This window comes from Nerophis lumbriciformis, linkage group LG08 (assembly GCF_033978685.3).
Source record: "Nerophis lumbriciformis linkage group LG08, RoL_Nlum_v2.1, whole genome shotgun sequence".
Lineage (NCBI taxonomy): Eukaryota > Metazoa > Chordata > Actinopteri > Syngnathiformes > Syngnathidae > Nerophis > Nerophis lumbriciformis.
Genome location: NC_084555.2, coordinates 57,022,501 through 57,036,379, shown reverse-complemented (window position 1 = coordinate 57,036,379; position 13,879 = coordinate 57,022,501). Strand labels below are relative to the sequence as shown.

The 13,879-nt window shown below is 42.6% G+C and overlaps 1 protein-coding gene across 2 annotated transcripts in view; it reads right to left on the bottom strand.

The window, feature by feature from the left end:
* Positions 1 to 11,667: 11,667 nt before the first annotated feature.
* The window catches only part of LOC133612004 (major histocompatibility complex class I-related gene protein-like), a 6,919-nt gene continuing 4,707 nt past the window's right edge, over positions 11,668 to 13,879 (bottom strand). The window contains exons 3-5 of one of the 2 annotated variants that reach the window (XM_072913615.1): positions 12,241 to 12,549; positions 11,971 to 12,075; positions 11,668 to 11,873 (exon numbers count right to left, since the gene is read on the bottom strand). In XM_072913615.1, coding sequence (XP_072769716.1) covers positions 11,806 to 11,873; positions 11,971 to 12,075; positions 12,241 to 12,549 — 482 coding nt within the window. In that variant the 3' untranslated portion in view covers positions 11,668 to 11,805. The remainder of the gene's footprint in view (positions 11,874 to 11,970; positions 12,076 to 12,240; positions 12,550 to 13,879) is intronic. The other variant, XM_072913616.1, reaches the window with a different exon arrangement.

Here is a 13,879-nt window from a genome sequence, read left to right as displayed (position 1 = left end):
GAACACACACATTCTCTATACGCTGATGATTTACTATTGTTTATATCTGATCCAATCTCTACCATTCCAAAGATTATTGAATTGCTGAACAATTTTGGATCATTCTCTGGCTATAAACTGAATTTCGCTAAGAGTGAATGCTTCCCTGTGAATAATTTGGCCCTTGAGATCCCTGATGGATATTTCCCATTTAAGATGTCCAGGAACAGCTTCAAATACTTAGGTGTACATATTTGTCGTAAGCTACCAGCTCTCTACAAGGACAATTTTCCACCTCTAATCGACAAACTTAAATTAGATTTGGAAAGGTGGAATGATTTACACATAACCATAGCTGGCAGGGTAAACTGCATCAAAATGAATGTGCTTCCTCGATTTTTGTACCTGTTTCAATGTTTGCCTATCTTTTTACCCAATTCCTTTTTTTGCATAATAAACAAACTAATTTCATCTTTTATATGGAAAGGCAAGAATCCCAGGATTAGGAGAGAGTTCCTGCAAAGGCATAGGTCCGTAGGTGGTTTATCACTCCCTAATCTAAAATACTACTATTGGGCAGTTAACATACACAAAGTGACTCTCTGGATCCAAGAACCTGAATTAATCTGGTGCAAGTCTGAAGCTAGTTCCTGTTCTACCTCTCTCCTGGATCTGCTTACATCAAAATTACCTTATCGACCATCCCAATTTACTTGTAGTCCAATTGTCATTTCTACCCTTAGAATCTGGTCTCAATTTAGAAATACTTTCGGCCTGCAGGGTTTATCCAACCACAGCCCCATTCATAATAACCACCTCTTCCTCCCTCCCAACACAGATGTAGCGTTTTCTCTATGGAAGCAGTCAAGCCTTAGCAGGCTAAAGGACTTATATATTGGTGATGTCTTCGCTAGTTTCAGTGAACTGTGTGAAAAATTTGACCTACCAAAATCTCACCTATTTCGATACTTTCAGGTTCGTAATTTTGTTAAATTAAATAGTTTCTCTTTCCCTAATACTCCACCTAATTCGCTAATTGACTCAATTTTAGATATTCCCACAAATCAGAAAGGCCTAATCTCCAAAATCTACATCTTAATATCCCAGTTTGGTAAAACGTCTCTTGATAAAATCAGAGGGAGTTGGGAAGAAGAGCTTGGCAGATCTATAGATGATGGAGATTGGGATTCTGCCTTAACCCAAATTAATAACAGTACATCCTGTTCAAGGCTTAATTTAATACAATTTAAGGTTGTCCATCGTATTTATTTTACTAATTCCAAACTCTCCAAAATATACCCCAATATCTCGGATACTTGTAACAGATGTTACATGTCACCTGCAAATATGACGCACATGTTTTGGTCTTGTCCCCATTTGCTGGATTATTGGACAACTATTTTCAAACACCTTGCTAAGGCATTGGATTTAAATCTGACACCATGTGCAGAAATGGCTATTTTTGGGACGGTATCAGATCCCCAAATAAGGAGAAAATGTAAGGATAGTATCGCCTTTGCATCCTTATTAGCACGTAGGAGAATTTTGCTGGAGTGGAAGTCACCAGTCTGCCCCAAAGCCTCCTTATGGCTTAAAGACCTTATGATGTATTTAGATCTGGAGAAAATAAATTTCAATCTTAGGGGGGCACCTGGGAAGTTTTATTCTGTTTGGGGCTGTGTGGTTGACTACATAGCTAAATTAAAGACGCTACAGGACACATGAAAAGTTCACCTTTCATAAACCAGCTTCCTTTTTGGTAGTTTTTTTTTTGTTTTTGTTTTTTTTATTTATATTTATTCTGGGTGTATATTTACTATCTGCCTATGTTGAGAAGAAAGTGATGTACTAATTATTTTCCATTTGTGACTGTACCTTTAACTTACTGTATGTAGGCCCTGGGGGGTGGGGGTTATGTGTGTATGGGGTATGTGTCGGGTTGTTGTTCTTGGAAGTGGGTGGAGAAAAAAGGGGAAAATGTGACTACTGTTCTATTGTATATTGTAATACCTGTCAAATTTAATAAAAACATTTATAAAAAAAAAAAAAAAGATTACAAATATATTACACTATATACATCCATTATATTACTTTCCTTTACTTTCACGGAAAAAACACTCATTTTTATGGTGTTGCGACTTGTATTTTATTTTGTGATAGTAGCGACTTCCTCCCGGTCAACTTCACAGACAAAATATGAACTTCACACATAAAAACAACAGCAGACATGAATTGTAGATGAGACTAATATGTGTAGCAGGAAATCAACTGCAAACAAACTTATCCTTAACTTAAAGGGGAACATTATCAGCAGACCTATGTAAGTGTCAATATATACCTTGATGTTGCAGAAAAAAGACCATATATTTTTTTAAACGATTTCCGAACTCTTAATAGGTGAATTTTGGCGAATTAAACGCCTTTCTATTATTCGCTCTCGGAGTGATGACGTCACGTTGTGACGTCACATCGGGAAGCAATCCGCCATTTTCTCAAACACCGAGTCAAATCAGCTCTGTTATTTTCCGTTTTTTCGACTGTTTTCCGTACCTTGGAGACATCATGCCTCGTGGGTGTGTTGTCGGAGGGTGTAACAACACCAACAGGGACGGATTCAAGTTGCACCAGTGGCCCAAAGATGCCAAAGTGGCAAGAAATTGGACGTTTGTTCCGCACACTTTACCCACGAAAGCTATGCTACGACAGAGATGGCAAGAATGTGTGGATATCCTGCGACACTCAAAGCAGATGCATTTCCAACCATAAAGTCAAAGAAATCTGCCGCCAGACCCCCATTGAATCTGCCGGAGTGTGTGAGCAATTCAGGGACAAAGGACCTCGCTAGCACGGCAAGCAATGGCGGCAGTTTGTTCCCGCAGACGAGCGAGCTAAACCCCCTGGATGTCTTGGCTCACACCGTCCCTTATGCCACCGAAGATGATCAAGAGAAGAATATCGACCCTAGCTTCCCTGGCCTGCTGACATCAACTTCAAAACTGGATAGATCAGCTTTCAGGAAAAGAGAGCGGATGAGGGTATGTCTACAGAATATATTAATTGATGAAAATTGGGCTGTCTGCACTCTCAAAGTGCATGTTGTTGCCAAATGTATTTCATATGCTGTAAACCTAGTTCATAGTTGTTAGTTTCCTTTAATGCCAAACAAACACATACCAATCGTTGGTTAGAAGGCGATCGCCGAATTCGTCCTCGCTTTCTCCCGTGTCGCTGGCTGTCGTGTCGTTTTCGTCGGTTTCGCTTGCATACGGTTCAAACCGATATGGCTCAATAGCTTCAGTTTCTTCTTCAATTTGGTTTTCGCTACCTGCCTCCACACTACAACCATCCGTTTCAATACATGCATAATCTGTTGAATCGCTTAAGCCGCTGAAATCCGAGTCTGAATCCGAGCTAATGTCTCTATAGCTTGCTGTTCTTTCCGCCATGTTTGTTTGTGTTGGCTTCACTATGTGACGTCACAGGAAAATGGACGGGTGTTTATAACGATGGTTAAAATCAGGCACTTTGAAGCTTTTTTTAGGGATATTGCGTGATGGGTAAAATTTTGAAAAAAACTTTGAAAAATAAAATAAGCCACTGGGAACTGATTTTTAATGGTTTTAACCCTTCTGAAATTGTGATAATGTTCCCCTTTAAACTTAATGTTTAATTAGTGGAGCCCTCAGATGTAAAGACATTGGTGCATCTAATGGTTTCTTCTCTAAATGCTTGTGAGTGTCAAATGAAGTGAGGTCAGTAACGTCTTGTTGATGATAAATGCTTTCAATCTTCAAAAACAATATTTTTATTAAGAGTGTAAAAATCCACTCCATCCCATTTGAAATATCTTTTTTAATGGTCGCTTTTATATTTGTCGCTAAACCTTTTTGCACCGATTCAGGTAAGTAAACAGTAGTCTAATGGGACTCTAGACCAGGGCTAGCCAACCCGTGGCTCGCGAGCCTCATGCGGCTCTTTGGCTGGTTTCATGCGGCTCTTTACTCTATTAGAAAAAATTAAAATTAAAAAAAAAAATTACAAATTTAAAAATACAAACCCCGATTCCATATGAGTTGGGAAATTGTGTAAATATAAACGGAATACAATGATTTGCAAATCCTTTTCAAACTATATTCAATTGAATGCACTACAAAGACAACATATTTGATGTTCAAACTCATAAACTTTATTTTATTTTTGCTAATAATGATTAACTTAGAATTTCATGGCTGCAACACGTGCCAAAGTAGTTGGGAAAGGTCATGTTCACCACTGTGTTACATGGCCTTTCTTTTTAACAACACTCAGTAAACGTTTGGGAACTGAGGAGACACATTCTTTTAGCTTCTCAGGTGGAATTCTTTCCCATTCTTGCTTGATGTACAGCTTAAGTTGTTCAACAGTCCGGGGGTCTCCGTTGTGGTATTTTAGGCTTCATAATGCGCCACACATTTTCAATGGGAGACAGGCCTGGACTACAGGCAGGCCAGTCTAGTACCCGCACTCTTTTACTATGAAGCCACGTTGATGTAACACGTGGCTTGGCATTGTCTGGCTGAAATAAGCAGGGGCGTCCATGATAACGTTGCTTGGATGGCAACATATGTTGCTCAAAATCTGTATGTACCTTTCAGCATTAATGGCGCCTTCACAGATGTGTAAGTTACCCATGTCTTGGGCACTAATACACCCCCATACCATCACACATGCTGCCTTTTACACTTTGCGCCTAGAACAATCCGGATGGTTCTTTTCCTCTTTGGTCCGGAGGACACGACATCTACAGTTTCCAAAAACAATTTGAAATGTGGACTCGTCAGACCACAGAACACTTTTCCACTTTGTATCAGTCCATCTTAGATGAGCTCAGGCCCAGCGAAGCCGACGGCGTTTCTGGGTGTCGTTGATAAACGGTTTTCGCCTTGCATAGGAGAGTTTTAACTTGCACTTACAGATGTAGCGACCAACTGTAGTTACTGACAATGGGTTTCTGAAGTGTTCCTGAGCCCATGTGGTGATATCCTTTACAGATGTCGCTTGTTGATGAAGTACAGCCTGAGGGATGGAAGGTCACGGGCTTAGCTGCTTACGTGCAGTGATTTCTCCACATTCTCTGAACCCTTTGATGATATTACGGAGCGTAGATGGTGAAATCCCTAAATTCCTTGCAATAGCTGCTTGAGAAAGGTTTTTCTTAAACTGTTCAACAATTTGCTCATGCATTTGTTGACAAAGTGGTGACCCTCGCCCCATCCTTGATTGTGAATGACTGAGCATTTCATGGAATCTACTTTTATACCCAATCATGGCACCCACCTGTTCCCAATTTGCCTGCACACCTGTGGGATGTTCCAAATAAGTGTTTGATGAGCATTCCTCAACTTTATCAGTATTTATTGCCACCTTTCCCAACTTCTTTGTCACGTGTTGCTGCCATCAAATTCTAAAGTTAATGATTATTTGCAACAAAAAAAAAAAGTTTATCAGTTTGAACATCAAATATGTTGTCTTTGTAGCATATTCAACTGAATATGGCTTGAAAATGATTTGCAAATCATTGTATTTCGTTTATATTTACATCTAACACAATTTCCCAACTCATATGGAAACGGGGTTTGTATATACATAACATTTTTTTTAAATCTATTAGTGCCCACGAGGTGTTGACGCGACAAACTTTTTGATGTCGGAGTCCCACGTTGCTGTGTTACTGTACTGTAGTATATCTACTGTCCCTGGCGTTTGCCGGGACGAAAAACACTACATTTCCCAAAATGCAGCGCGACCGAGACACACGACCGCTTCATTGACTTCCGCTCAGCACAAAGAGGGCGTTTTCTCAAAATCCAGCTTGTAAAACACCGTGGCGTTCAACACGCGGCCTCTTCTATCGGCTGTGATCGTGATCATCACGAAAAAAAAAAGGAAATACTTGGATTACAATACTCGGATTACTTTTTTCGCTCGGCTTAAGCCGGTTAGAGTTGCACATAAGAAGAAGAAGAAGAAACCGAAGCCGGTTTGAGTGAGGTCAAAGGTGCATGTGCGTGAGATCACAGTAGTAAACCATTTGTGACAAGTTCACTCTCAAAATGGCAGGGAAAAAAGCACAGCAAAAGGAAAATAAGAAGAACACGGAATTTTAACAGAGTGAGTTTATATTCTTTTGTTGAACGTAATGGCAAGCCATTCTGCCTTATACGTCAGGCGTCATTAGTGCATTTCAAAGCTTCAAATCTTCAGCGTCACTTTAGCTTACTCTATGCCAGAGGTGTCCAAAGTGCGGCCCGGGGGCCATTTGCGGCCCCCAGCTAATCGTTTACCGGCCCCCCACACATTCTGCAAAAATTGCAAAATTGATAGTATTGGAAAAATTAAAAAAAACATTTTAAAAAAGTGGAATGAGGTGAAATCTAACTAGAAAAAGTTGCAATGTTGACACAAAAGCTGCCATGCAGGCTGTTTTTTTTTCTTTTGTCTTTGTTTATTTTTATTTTTATTGCCATTGCTCAAAAAAAAAAAAAAAAAAAAAAAATCTATGTTACAATGAATTATTACTTAAAAACATTCACTTTAAAATGTTTTATGTGGAAAAAATATTGCATATATTGTGTGGAGACCAAGCAGAAGAACGAGACCGTAGTCGAAGAGCGCAGGGGAGACACTTCTCCATGGCCGATGTATGCTCGGGGCAACACCCTTCACCTTACCCGGCAGTGGGTCGCCACAGCGGACGACTTTAGGGTGAATGATGAGTCCAGCGATTAGTTGCAACTCCTGCTTTATTGATTGCTTGCACACAGCCAATCCAACACAAAACCAACTAGTCCCTCCCCGCACTCACGCTACCGCTCCCTCTCTTCTCTCGCCCACACACTCACTGACGTCACTCACCTCACATGCTCACCTATTAAAGGGCCACACACACACATACTCTACTCTCATAACACACAGTACAGTTAGTAAAACAACTGTGTTTTCATTACTGTGTATTTGATAGGTGCCATTGCCCCGGAATTGTATTGCATTGTACTTTCAAGTACAACAATGAGTAGATGAGTGTGTGTATATGTGTAAATAAATGAACACTGAAATTCAAGTATTTCTTTTATTTATATACATAATAAAATAAATATATATATATATAGCTAGAATTCACTGAAATTCAAGTATTTCATACATATATATATATATATATATATATATATATATATATATATATATATATATATATGAAATACTCGAGTTGGTGAATTCTAGCTGTAAATATACTCCTCTCCTCTCAACCACGCCCCCCGCCACACCCGACCACGCCACCCACCCCCCACCTCCCGAAATCGGAGGTCTCAAGGTTGGCACGTATGTGTGTGAGAGACAGTGCACACAATGTTAATTGTTGAAAATAAGTGGCCTGTGGTCTTAGTACTGTAGGAGTCATGTTGGTGTGTGACATTTACAATAAATCTGGCTGAGCAGAGGTTTGTGTGTGTGTGTGTGTGTGTGTGTGTGTGTGTGTGTGTGTGCGTGTGTGTGTGTGTGTGTGTGTGTGTGTGTGTGTGTGTGTGTGTGTGTGTGTGTGTGTGTGTGTGTGTGTGGGTGTGTGTGTGTGTGTGTGTGGGTGTGTTTGTGCGCGTGAGGAAGGGATGGGGTGATGTTCATGTGTGCTCATGTGTAGGATGTGGCTCTTTGCAGTAACACAGTAAAAAAAAGTGGCTCTTAGTCTCTGACTAGTTTGCCAACCCTGCTCTACATCATCAATTAAGCGGGGGTGTATATTGTAGCGTCCCGGAGGAGTTAGTGCTGCAAGGGGTTCTGGGTATTTGTTCTGTTGTGTTTATGTTGTGTTACGGTGCGGATGTTCTCCCGAAAGTTTGTCATTCTTGTTTGGTGTGGGTTCACAGTGTGGCGCATATTTGTAACAGTGTTAAAGTTGTTTGTACGGCCACCGTCAGTGTGACCTCCATGGCTGTTGACAAAGTATGCTTGCATTCACTTAAGTGTATGTAAAAGCCGCAAATATTGTGTGACTAGGCCGGCACGCTGTTTGTTTGGAGGAACAGCGGACGTGAAGACAGGATGTAGAGGACGCTAAAGGCAGTGCCTTTAAGGCACGCCCCCAATATTGTTGTCCGGGTGGAAATCGGGAGAAATTCAGGAGAATGGTTGTCCCGGGGTTAGGGTTAACTAACCCTAACCCTAACCCTACGGGAGGGGCACTGAAATTCGGGAGTCTCCCGGGAAAACCGGGGGGGTTGGCAAGTATGGGTTAGGGTCAGGGTTAGAGGGTTAGGGTCAGGGTAAGAGGGTTAGGGTTATAATAAGGCCATGCTGTTAATAAGTACTTAATAATGACTAGTTAAGAGCCAATATGTTACTAATTTGCATGTTAATAAGCAACTAATTAATGATGAATATGTTCCCCATACTAAAGTGTTAACATGTTTTTTTACTGGTGCATAAAATGAAGCGTGCATGAACATCACCTTGTTCAAACAACAAAAGCAACACAGTGCATAAACTCACAACAAATGACACACCTGCAAATCAGTCAGCTGTTGCCGTATCCGTAATACGCCGATAGGGAGAAGTTTGTATTTACACGATGAGTCGGGTGTGTCTTGACCTCCGCCGAACCCCTGAGGCCGACTCACCGAACCCCTAGGGTTCCATGGAACCCAGGTTAAGAACCACTGCTTTAGTGATTGACAATTAGATAACAAGAAATGTGTTTTTTAAATATATGGCCATTCCTCCACCTTTTCCAGGACGATGGCATGGGAAGACATTATATGCATTAATAGCAACGTCCTTGTCAGAGACTGCTTTACTTAGCCACCTTAAGATAAGATAAGGAAGTCTGCATTTTCTTGCTGGAATCCAGATTTTGACTAAGTCTAATTTTGGCAGGAGACTCCTATTATTGAAATGGAGGCCTGACCCGGCTCTAAATTCATCAGCAGTACTGATGTTATTGAAGCTGGGTCCTGGATTTGGTTGCACATTGCCTGATAGCAGAAGTAAAAGCAATATCAAGATTTTCTGTTTCATTTTGTGAGATAACCCAATGAAAACATTATTTGGCTGAATTTGCAGCCCGCAGCTAATCTTTTAACAGCCCACGACACATTCTACAAATAATATATAAAAAAACCTAAATAGTGTAATAAAAGAGGTGAAAACAGGTGAAATGTAACAAAGAAAAGTTGCATTGTTGATTATAATAAAGCTGCCATGCAGGTTGTTTTCTCTTTAAAGCTGTCATTGCTCAAAAATAATAATGAATCAAACTCAATGTTATTATCAATTATTTAAACTATTCAAGGCTCCAATTACGTCACTTAAAACATTTGACTTCAAAATATTTTTCCGGGAAAATGTGTTTGCCTTAAAAACAAAAGGTTTTTGACTAAAAGGGCAAAAACAAATACAAAATGAAGAAGCTGTCACGTACTCGCATGGCTGCTCTAGTTGTGACCCCAAGATGCAGGAAACAGGAGGACGACGTGCAGGTGAGAGTCTTTAATTCCCACAGGGAGCACAAGGAGGTGCAGCAGGGAAGTGCACAGAAGCATAAGCAGCATACAGCAAACCAGAGTAACCTTTAACAAAACAATCCTTGAGCCCTGACTGGAGGGCGAGGCAGGCATAAATAGAAGCCAGCTGGTTAGTGTTACGGCGCACGCGCAGTCTACTTCTCCCTCCTCTGCGGGAGCACTTGGAGGAGCCGTTGACAGCGCGTTCGGACACGCCCCTGCTCGCGTTGAGCGCAGCACGCCCACGCAGTACGCCCACGCAGCGACAAGCCTGCACACCTGCGACTGATGAGGGCGAGATCAATAAAGGACCAGTGGACCCAAGGATCGTCGCGGGAACTTAGTTACCTCTTTGTGTACCGTAAGCCTTATGCGCTCTTACTGTGTTGTTTTTCCCTCCGTGATTCTGACGTCTGTTGCTCTTCCGCAGTGCCTTCCCGAGTCTTCCCTCCTCGAGATCTCCCGTTGTTTCCCTGGTGTTTTGGACTGCCTTCTTCTTTCCCGACTCCTCACTCGCCCCTGGACTCTGACGTCTCTCTCTGCCCCACGGACCCCTCGCTGATCTTGGACCCCTTTTGCCTTGCCATCTTTGGACTTGTCTGCCTTTTCTCATCAACACTTGGTAACACACTTCAGATATCTACACACATAGTCTTACACCACACACACACTCTTGTATTTTAGTCACACACTCTATTTCTATAGTTTAGTTGTATTGTTTATTATTATATATATTTATTATATATAATAAATTATTGTATATACTACCCCCTGGTGTCTGAGCCGTCACCTCCCCTTTAGTCTATACACAACAGTTAGTTCAAGTTAAAGTAGCAATGATTGTCACACACACACTAGGTGTGGTGAGATTATCCTCTGCATTTGACCCATCACCCTCACCCCATGACCAGGTGTGGCCAGGCTGCCAATCAGCGACAGGTGAGGAGGGAAAAGCGCTCAGGGAGACAAACAGGAAGTGGGACCAAAATAAGAGCGCTGACTAGGAGATAAACACAAACGCAAACAGACCATGTGACACCTGACGTGACAGGTCGTCACAGAAACGAGGGATGGATCTGAAGTTTATCGAGAGACTTAAGTGTTGAAAGTAAAAAAAAATAAATACATTTTTAAGGCATTTTTTAATTGTCATTGCTCAAAAAATAATGAATTAAAATCAATGATGTTATGAATTATTGACCTATTTAAGATTGCAATTACGTTTAGTAAACATTATTATTTAGTTGTTTTGCCATAACAAAACAGAGTTTTGACAAAAAGGGCATAAAATATAAAAAAATATGATGATATGGACAGATAAACCTGAAACTGATCTAGGGATTTAATTGTTGAATGAAAAAATACAAGATAAATAAAAATGAGCTATTTCTACCATTGTTATGAGCGAGAGCCTTCCTGGTCGCCAAGAAAGCAGTGCGAGGCGAGTGGAGAACAAACGGATTTATTGACAGAGATGTGACACAATGTGATATTGATCATAAGCAGCGGCCACTCAAAGAAAGAAGAAATCCTCTTCATGATGTCAAGGCCATGAAACGTGAGCCCCGAATGATTTTCTAGCCACCAACGTTTGATGTTGAAAGTATTTTAACGGCCAAAGAAGAATAGATGGAATAGCGTGAGGAGCAGTGGGATGAAGAACAAAGCACATCTCCATGATGGAGACATCTCTCTGTGTTCCAGTGCACAAAACATCCTGGAGGAAGAAGATGACTCAGCACATTCCCAACAGAAGCAAGTTGAACATCATCTTCACACAAGAACATTTGGAGGTGCAGACTTACTCAGCCTTCAGCCGCCACATTCTCGGAGAGCTCCACGCCGCCGTGGCGAGCTGCGGGACAAACGCAAACGGTGAAGGAAGAACATCCAGAAGGTGCCTCGTCACTCACATCAGATCTTTGAGGTGTGACTTGGAAAGATGAAGAAGCAGAGTGCTGCTCTTCTACTTCCTGACTAGGAGACCTTCTTGATGAGTCAGCACACTTGAGGTCTCATTTGGCTGATCTTCATCATGAGGACTCATGTCAAACGTGAGATATGCCACACTTTGTATTGCGTGTGCTCACAGGAGGGTCTTTTATTGTGAAGGAGTCAGCTCAAGTTGGGATTTTCAGGCTAAACTTGTAACAAAGGTCCACATCAGACCTCCATGTGAGTGACGCTTCACCACGGCTTTGTTTCTTGCGGCTCAAAGAAAAGATGTTTTACTTACGAGCTGGATCGTACTGGGCTGAAATGAAAGTGAAACAAGGTGAAATGGACTTTTTCCTCACGTCTTTCTATGTGAGAGTGTGCGCTCTGTCTCTGTGGATCTTTGAGTGTTTGGCTGGAAGGCAACTAAAACATGCAGCCCGGATGAAAGCATCAACTCACGGCCTGGACCGAGAAGAAGAAGAAGAAGAAGAAGAAGACGGAGGACATTGGTGTCCCTCACCTTGTCTGTTTCTGTGACGCCTGACCATGACGATGATGATGGCCGCCAGGACGGCCGCCACAGCGACGACCGCCGCCGTGGCAGCGAGGGCGAAGCTCCAGTTGTCTGTGGAGAGCAAAAAAGCACAAGTGGAGTGACAAAGCATGAAGAGGAAACCTTCATGACTACTTTGCATGCAGACGTCAAGCGTTGTCATGGTGACATGGATCAATAATGGTGACAGGTGGACTTGTGATGGGAAACATCTCCAACTAAATGTGTCTTTCTCACCTTCATGGCTTGCGTTGCTCAGGATGCTTCTTCTCTCCAGCTTGGTGACCAGGTCCTCCTTGACGCCAGACAGCTGGAACACACATTCGTACTTGCCCTCCACCTCCGCCGTCACCTCCACTTTCAGCTCCACCGACATCTGGAAGGTTCCGTCGTGGTTGGGGAGCAGCTCTCCGTGCTCCACGTCCTCGAAGATCTGCTCGCCGTCTTTCCTCCAAAACAGGTCGGCTAAGTCGGGGTAGAAACCTGTCGCCATGCAGGTGACTGGAGAGGATGGCGTCTTCTGGAGGAGGAACACCTCTGGAAGCTCTGCACAGGAAGTGATGTCACGTGTGAACAGAAGACAACGTGGGGAGAAGGTGTGGATGGAGGTAAAGATGGAGAGAAGGTGTGAATGGAGGTAAAGATGGAGAGAAGGTGTGGATATAAGTAAAGATGGAGAGAAGGTGTGGATGGAGGTAAAGATGGAGAGACGGTGTGGATGGAGGTAAAGATGGAGAGACGGTGTGGATGGAAGTAAAGATGGATGGAAGGTGTGGATGGAAGTAAAGATGGAGACAAGGTGTGGATGGAGGTAAAGATGGAGAGACGGTGTGGATGGAGGTAAAGATGGAGAGAAGGTGTGGATGGAGGTAAAGATGGAGAGAAGGTGTGGATGGAGGTAAAGATGGAGAGAAGGTGTGGATGGAAGTAAAGATGGAGACAAGGTGTGGATGGAGGTAAAGATGGAGAGACGGTGTGGATGGAGGTAAAGATGGAGAGAAGGTGTGGATGGAGGTAAAGATGGAGAGAAGGTGTGAATGGAGGTAAAGATGGAGAGAAGGTGTGGATGGAGGTAAAGATGGAGAGAAGGTGTGAATGGAGGTAAAGATGGAGAGAAGGTGTGGATGGAAGTAAAGATGGAGACAAGGTGTGGATGGAGGTAAAGATGGAGAGACGGTGTGGATGGAGGTAAAGATGGAGAGAAGGTGTGGATGGAGGTAAAGATGGAGAGAAGGTGTGAATGGAGGTAAAGATGGAGAGAAGGTGTGGATGGAAGTAAAGATGGAGAGAAGGTGTGGATGGAGGTAAAGATGGAGAGACGGTGTGAATGGAGGTAAAGATGGAGAGAAGGTGTGAATGGAGGTAAAGATGGAGAGAAGGTGTGGATGGAAGTAAAGATGGAGAGAAGGTGTGGATGGAGGTAAAGATGGAGAGAAGGTGTGGATGGAGGTAAAGATGGAGAGACGGTGTGGATGGAGGTAAAGATGGAGAGAAGGTGTGGATGGAGGTAAAGATGGAGAGACGGTGTGGATGGAGGTAAAGATGGAGAGAAGGTGTGGATGGAGGTAAAGATGGAGAGACGGTGTGGATGGAAGTAAAGATGGAGAGAAGGTGTGGATGGAGGTAAAGATGGAGAGAAGGTGTGGATGGAAGTAAAGATGGAGAGAAGGTGTGGATGGAGGTAAAGATGGAGATAAGGTGTGGATGGAAGTAAAGATGGAGAGAAGGTATGGATGGAGGTAAAGATGGAGAGAAGGTGTGGATGGAGGTAAAGATGGAGAGAAGGTGTGGATGGAGGTAAAGATGGAGAGAAGGTGTGGATGGAGGTAAAGATGGAGAGACGGTGTGGATAGAGGTAAAGATGGAGAGAAGGTGT